At 32.7% G+C, this 7,669-nt stretch overlaps 1 protein-coding gene across 4 annotated transcripts; it reads right to left on the bottom strand.

The window, feature by feature from the left end:
- Positions 1–2,408: 2,408 nt before the first annotated feature.
- Positions 2,409–7,156, bottom strand: LOC116014931 (40S ribosomal protein S15a-5-like). Of its 4 annotated transcripts, XM_031254896.1 has the most exons (5): positions 6,966–7,156; positions 6,297–6,329; positions 5,475–5,612; positions 5,007–5,167; positions 2,409–2,795 (listed from the first exon to the last, which is right to left on the bottom strand). In XM_031254896.1, coding segments are annotated over exons 2-5 (399 nt in total). In that variant the 5' UTR covers positions 6,298–6,329; positions 6,966–7,156; the 3' UTR covers positions 2,409–2,696. The 4 variants fall into 4 exon arrangements, with proteins under 4 accessions (XP_031110756.1, XP_031110759.1, XP_031110758.1 ...); XM_031254899.1 differs by lacking the exon at positions 6,297–6,329 and having other exon boundaries at positions 5,475–5,655; positions 6,966–7,155; XM_031254898.1 differs by lacking the exon at positions 6,297–6,329 and having other exon boundaries at positions 5,475–5,632; positions 6,966–7,155.
- Positions 7,157–7,669: the final 513 nt, after the last annotated feature.

Genomic DNA, 7,669 nt, shown 5'->3' with positions numbered 1-7,669 from the left:
GTCTACTAACTACTTAAGTACGGTTTTTCAAAAAAAAAAAAAAAAAAACTACTTAGTACGGAGTAGTAAGAGTAATTTTTTCAATTCAAAACAAATAAACTTTATAAATTTCAAATATTTTAAGGTAATAACTACTAATTTATAGGCTAGTTAGGAAGTTAGCTAGCTAAATATTAAATACCTAAGAATTTATAAGGCATAAAATTAATTTCACAGTTTTTAATATGATAATCTTATGGGTTATTTATATTCTATCTTTTTAAAAATGTACAAGTCAACATGTCATACTAGATTGACCTAGTACCACCAATTTTTAAAATTGTTAAAAGTTTATAAAAGTCTAGGTTGTGGTCTAGTGGCACCTAGTTATACCCCATATGGAAGGGGGTGGGTTTGGATCTCAGTAAAGGCGATGCTGACTCTTTGTGCTTGAGTAAGTTGAGAAAGTAGTTATAAACATATACTACAATGTAACAGAACTAGTAGTACTCAACAAAAAAAAAAAAGCCTAGATTGAATACACTCCTTAGTCTCTTATAATTGAGAGTATTTAGTCATGATTTGATTTTGCTTGAATCAAAATTAAGAGGGTAAAAATTAAGCAATGCTTGACCTAGTCTTTTAAACAAATATGAAGTCATCAATTCTATAGCTGCCTACAAGACACAAGACCCAGTATGACAATCCAGGAGGTCAAAATCATGTTTGCATTAGGCAACCACAAGAAACAGACTATATAATCAGAAAATCTGCCTCAAAATCCACCAGGACATGACTCAGAGGAATTGAATCAGGAATCCCTATCCACCCAAACAAACAACTTATTTTAGTGTCTTCTGCTACAACAAAATAGGTTCAGTCTCTTACACGACACTAATGATTTTGAGTTGTTGCAATGACAGTGATTTGCGTTCAATTCCATCAATGTACAAAAACAAAAGTGATCTTCCCCCTTCTTGTACTAATGTCTTCAGTTTGTTCAATAGAAGTAGCCAAGAACTTGACCACCTACCTTTTGCCGAATTGCTTCTTCATGATCCAAAACTCCATTTGGTGTTGTAATCACAACATAGCCCCACTGCATTGCATGGATGTTTATTAGTCAAATTAAAAGAATAAAACAAAAGGTAATAACAAGAGGTGTAAAAGGAGAGAACACAGAACCATTAGGGATGACAATGGGTTAGGGACATCCACCACTCAACCCACCCTCATACTTTCTCTACCCATCCCCACCCTAGAACTGCAGTGGGTGGATGATCCACCAGATGCGAGTAACCACCGCTTATTATCTTATTAAAATATTTTAAAAATAATAACAATATTTTTAAATTATTTATACATAATAAAATTTACTAATTCTATTAAAACAAAATAATATTTTAATATTCAAACATAATAACTAAATTGTTAATTTTTTAAAAATAAACTTATTAGTTTAGAAATAAAATTAGTAAAAATTACATATATATATATATATATATATATATAACATGGTGGGTCAACGGGTCAAGTGGGGTCCTATGCGGGTTTTGTATATAAAACCTGCATCCAACCCAACTCAACCCACTACTGATCGTTTAATTTTTTTAAGACCCACCATTCGCTATCAGCATGGGGGGCGAATATCCACAAGGCAGATTGAAATTTTTATCCCTAAGAATCATATTAGGATAGCCATGGTTTTAACTACCAGACATTACATCAAGGAAAACTAAAACCATGATGAATATCATCNGGTTTTTCAAAAAAAAAAAAAAAAAAACTACTTAGTACGGAGTAGTAAGAGTAATTTTTTCAATTCAAAACAAATAAACTTTATAAATTTCAAATATTTTAAGGTAATAACTACTAATTTATAGGCTAGTTAGGAAGTTAGCTAGCTAAATATTAAATACCTAAGAATTTATAAGGCATAAAATTAATTTCACAGTTTTTAATATGATAATCTTATGGGTTATTTATATTCTATCTTTTTAAAAATGTACAAGTCAACATGTCATACTAGATTGACCTAGTACCACCAATTTTTAAAATTGTTAAAAGTTTATAAAAGTCTAGGTTGTGGTCTAGTGGCACCTAGTTATACCCCATATGGAAGGGGGTGGGTTTGGATCTCAGTAAAGGCGATGCTGACTCTTTGTGCTTGAGTAAGTTGAGAAAGTAGTTATAAACATATACTACAATGTAACAGAACTAGTAGTACTCAACAAAAAAAAAAAAGCCTAGATTGAATACACTCCTTAGTCTCTTATAATTGAGAGTATTTAGTCATGATTTGATTTTGCTTGAATCAAAATTAAGAGGGTAAAAATTAAGCAATGCTTGACCTAGTCTTTTAAACAAATATGAAGTCATCAATTCTATAGCTGCCTACAAGACACAAGACCCAGTATGACAATCCAGGAGGTCAAAATCATGTTTGCATTAGGCAACCACAAGAAACAGACTATATAATCAGAAAATCTGCCTCAAAATCCACCAGGACATGACTCAGAGGAATTGAATCAGGAATCCCTATCCACCCAAACAAACAACTTATTTTAGTGTCTTCTGCTACAACAAAATAGGTTCAGTCTCTTACACGACACTAATGATTTTGAGTTGTTGCAATGACAGTGATTTGCGTTCAATTCCATCAATGTACAAAAACAAAAGTGATCTTCCCCCTTCTTGTACTAATGTCTTCAGTTTGTTCAATAGAAGTAGCCAAGAACTTGACCACCTACCTTTTGCCGAATTGCTTCTTCATGATCCAAAACTCCATTTGGTGTTGTAATCACAACATAGCCCCACTGCATTGCATGGATGTTTATTAGTCAAATTAAAAGAATAAAACAAAAGGTAATAACAAGAGGTGTAAAAGGAGAGAACACAGAACCATTAGGGATGACAATGGGTTAGGGACATCCACCACTCAACCCACCCTCATACTTTCTCTACCCATCCCCACCCTAGAACTGCAGTGGGTGGATGATCCACCAGATGCGAGTAACCACCGCTTATTATCTTATTAAAATATTTTAAAAATAATAACAATATTTTTAAATTATTTATACATAATAAAATTTACTAATTCTATTAAAACAAAATAATATTTTAATATTCAAACATAATAACTAAATTGTTAATTTTTTAAAAATAAACTTATTAGTTTAGAAATAAAATTAGTAAAAATTACATATATATATATATATATATATATATAACATGGTGGGTCAACGGGTCAAGTGGGGTCCTATGCGGGTTTTGTATATAAAACCTGCATCCAACCCAACTCAACCCACTACTGATCGTTTAATTTTTTTAAGACCCACCATTCGCTATCAGCATGGGGGGCGAATATCCACAAGGCAGATTGAAATTTTTATCCCTAAGAATCATATTAGGATAGCCATGGTTTTAACTACCAGACATTACATCAAGGAAAACTAAAACCATGATGAATATCATCACATCTTATATGATTTCTAACAGGCAATTATATAATTACATATAATAGAGAATAAATCTAGTTTTGCAAAGTCAATGAAAAGGAACATCTAATGCACAAACTTCACTTTGATCAATGTTAGCATTTAAACCATAGCACAACTAGGTTAGGACAAGTAAACTAGTTTCATAACAAGAAAACCAGAACTAACAAGAAAACAAAAAGGATATAAGAATGTGAAGTATGCCATGAGTGTTAAATGAACTATGGCATAACTAATAAAATATACAGATTGACCCTCATGGCTTCATTGATACAACAATGAAAACTTCTAACTTCTATTCTAACTATGAAAGTTTCACGTGATGGCACATTCCAAATTAACAGTTTAAGTAATTGGTGATAAAGACACTGAACATTCATTCACCACATGTTATACAGCTATATGTTAAACAACATATTCAAGGGCATGAGCAATATAAAGCTATATTAAAGTAGTTCTGCCACTCAGTGCACTCACAATTGTTGCATACTGAGTCAAAAGTGAGCACTTCATCACTTCAAGAGGAAGAAGTAACACAAACAAGAAGAAATCACTCCAAACCTGTAAAGTGAAGCGATTGCTTGATGTCTGCACTATGCATCACTTTTCTTGATAAAGCTCACTTCTGCTAAATTTGCTAAAAAAATAAACCCCCAATCCCCTGAAATTAGCCTCAAATTATTAAGTATTCTAAAAGATAACCACAAGCCCCTAAAACTTAACAGTAAATTGACTTATAATTTTTGCATCTCTCTAAAAAAATTGCTCCACAAGTTGTTGCCAGGTATGGATCCCCTCTATTACATATAATTCTTCTTTCCATTTCATTTTATGGACAATCCCAGGGCTGGTTGAAATCCATATCCTAGTCAAGCTCCTGTTTTTCCACTCTCTAAATATTGGTTTCTTCTCTAAACCTCTCTGTTCACTTACTTTTCTAAACAACAATAATGTTGGCTTTTGTTTAACTATAATTACAATCATGTGAACATGGTTTTTAAATGGTTAGGCATGATTTTCATAATAATTTATATAGTTCTACTTGATGAAACACTTATATGTTGTTTTAAAGAGCAATTGTCAGTGTTTAACATATAAAATTACTAGTTTGAGACTTAAAAAATCATCTTTTACACCTTTGTCTCTCTTTGTGGGAAATTGTGTGCTTTGCTTTGCACTTTAAGCCATTGAAGTCCTATTGCTTTATTGTGCTCTAAAATACACTGACTTGAATAGATTAACGATGGTAAAGAAGAAGCAGTTGTACTTAATAAGAGAATATAACTCAACATATTAGCAAGTGGTGCAAAATATGAGATGAAGGGAGAAGTGGCACATCAATAAGCAAGTTACTAATCATTTATGTATACTAATGGTCCAGAAGAAAGATAAATCACCTATATAAAATAAACTAGTCATTAACTGTTAAACAAGACCCAATTTACAAGGTCAGTCCAGATTTCTTGACATAAACCATTTAATTATAACACTCAGGCTAAAATGCAAATGATCAAAAGAAAGAACACAGACCTGACGGGTTGGTAAGGTACTTTTTGCATAGTTCTCAATGTTCTGAGCTTTGATATCTTGTCTATATGAGATAGCACGGCAATCATTGATCCTTCCGAGCAATTGGACAGTTATCTTCCCAACTCTATGAGGGTCGTCTACCTCAAAGCCTTTAATATACCCTAAAAGTGGAGCACAATTGTAAGCCATCCAGAAATTAAAAGGAAAAAAATAGAAGTTATCAGTATCAGTGCATTGAAATTACCAACTATGAACCGCTAAGTTCAGAATCATATCAAGTAATTAAGTCTAGCTTCATCAACACAAGGCATTTAAATGTAGATTTTTAAATTATTCATCCAAATTACTGCTATCAATGATCTTACAACGAAACCAAAGAAAAATGCAGAAAGTGGTTGCTATGTTTTTGGCAAAATGTATAAACCTGCAGAAACAAGTTGAAATAATAATAGCAGACAGAAATCCTACCTCGATATTTCATAATCTGAAGGAAATTAGCCATGACATTGGATATGGGTTGAAGTTGGGCGGACGCAAACCCTCTCTTCTCAGCATTGACGATCGTCCTCAATGCGTCATTCAGTATTCGCCTCCCCATTTCCACCACTGCTTGTTGTGTGGTAAGTCTGTTAGTCTGTTAGTCATGGGACTAAAGTGGAATTTTCTCAAATAATCTGTTGGTAATGCATCCTTGGAATGACATGCTTTATGCAACTTTAGAGAAGAGAGGAAATAAAAGAAAAAAGAAAAGGGGAGCAATCATCATTGTCTTTTTGTTGTTGCTCATGCACATTGTGATTTGCGAGCTCATCCATCCCAATTATATTAGCCTGAGATGAGATTTATGCAAGTGCAGGTGGCATTCATACATCACTAAATTACAAGAATATCCACCCTGTGTATGTGCTTGCAAGTTGTGTTTATAGCATTTTTTTAATCTGAGAAGTACAATAGGTAATATAAAATTACAGTTCTGATTTCTGCTCACTCACTGTCAAAGGAAATCAGCCTGCCATAGCACCAAAAGAGATTTTCTAATTGACCATTTGACATTCAATCGTCAACAGTATACTTGTAGCAGAACATAGGATCTACCTACTTATAAAATTTTATGGAGCACATCTCAAGTAATGCATAGACAAAATTAAAGCAAAAGCAATGCATAGAAAATTCTGCAAAATCACAGGAACTCATTCTTGATATGCTTAAATTAATATAATTAAGAATTATATATACTATATAATTCATAATATATACTTGATGTGATTTTTCCTATGGTTACTGACTTACTGTGAGTAGACAATGCTTGATATGCTTCACAATCTGCACTTGGAATAAATTAAAACCAAGAAATGCATACTTAATGAAGAAATAGTATGAAGCAAATTTTTTTAAAAAAATTATAACATATTTCCAAACCATTCTGTAATTCTACACTTTCTGAAATGAGCAAATTAAATTTGAATCCACAGGTCTTGCCCCAACTGGGATTAAGAATCCTTCCTGTCTCCACAGGGAATCCCAGTTCCAGATTCAAACACAGGAAATATCAAGCATCAAAACTAATAATCTCTCACAGGAATTATGTCGAACACATGGTAGGTATTTGAAACATAGCATACTCCCTTCTCAAATCTAATGCTTAATTCATCAAAGCCTATCTTAAGAAAATTAACTGTCACCCACTATCCTTTCTGCATTTTCGTGTTCTTACATATCAATTTTAGCATTATCATACGAGATGTACTCTAAAAACTCCTCAGAAAACTTGAATAGCGACAATCCTCTGAACAGGAAGAAGGGGATATGTTTAAGAAAGACAACAGTGACAAGAACAAATATGGAACAGCAGCCTATGCCATCCTAGATTCGGAGGTCGTTAATTGTAAGCCAGTCTCCTTTTCGACAGGTTCTTCCTTTCAGAAAAGATTAACTCAATGTGGCAAGGGGAAGACTCACCTGAGATGGCGTTTGATAATCTGCTACTCAGGTACAGTGTGGCGATGGCGATGTTGTGTGCCGAGAGCTGTATGGCCCGTATGATTGTATAAAGAAGCGGAGAACAGTGAAGGGTATTATAGAGACTAGAGAAGTGCCATCTCAAAGTTTTGGGTTTAGGGGTTAGGGTTAGAAAATTACTGTATCTTCCTAGGTTTCGAAATGCATAGGGACAGTATTTCATTGATTAATACGCGATTATTAAATACTACGTATTAAAAATTTTTTTTTTTCGAGTACCCAATTACATGCAGTATCTGTATCTTAACGAATCAATATCGCTCCCACTGATGCTCGAAGGGTAACTTCATGCCGCTTGACCATTATTTAACATATAATAATCTAAAAACTAATAAGTGTAAATGACTATTATTTCATTAATTTATGTCTGTTTTTTATGTTACTTTTTTTAATACATTATGCAATAAGAGTTGTACTATACAATATTTTGATCAAAATTACTCATACAATTATAATTTTCGTTATCTTTTCCAATTATTTTTGCTACACGCATGTATCCACCGTATATTTTCTTATCTTTTTTTAATGAATAATATATATGCAGTATATATTGGAGTACTATGTAAGTTATTTCCTAAAATAAAAATATCAAATTTATAAAAATGGTTTACATTATTGTTGTTGTTGTTTGTATTGTATAATAA

Source organism: Ipomoea triloba, chromosome 4, assembly GCF_003576645.1.
Source record: "Ipomoea triloba cultivar NCNSP0323 chromosome 4, ASM357664v1".
NCBI lineage: Eukaryota > Viridiplantae > Streptophyta > Magnoliopsida > Solanales > Convolvulaceae > Ipomoea > Ipomoea triloba.
The sequence above is the reverse complement of the archived record's forward strand: the minus strand, read 5'-3'. Positions and strand labels throughout refer to the sequence as shown.

Coding starts and splice junctions, on each gene's coding strand:
- LOC116014931 (XM_031254896.1), bottom strand. Junction 5,168..5,474: donor TCAGATTATGAAATATCGAG/GTAGGATTTCTG, acceptor CTCCACTTTTAG/GGTATATTAAAGGCTTTGAG. Junction 2,796..5,006: donor GTACCTTACCAACCCGTCAG/GTCTGTGTTCTT, acceptor CATGCAATGCAG/TGGGGCTATGTTGTGATTAC.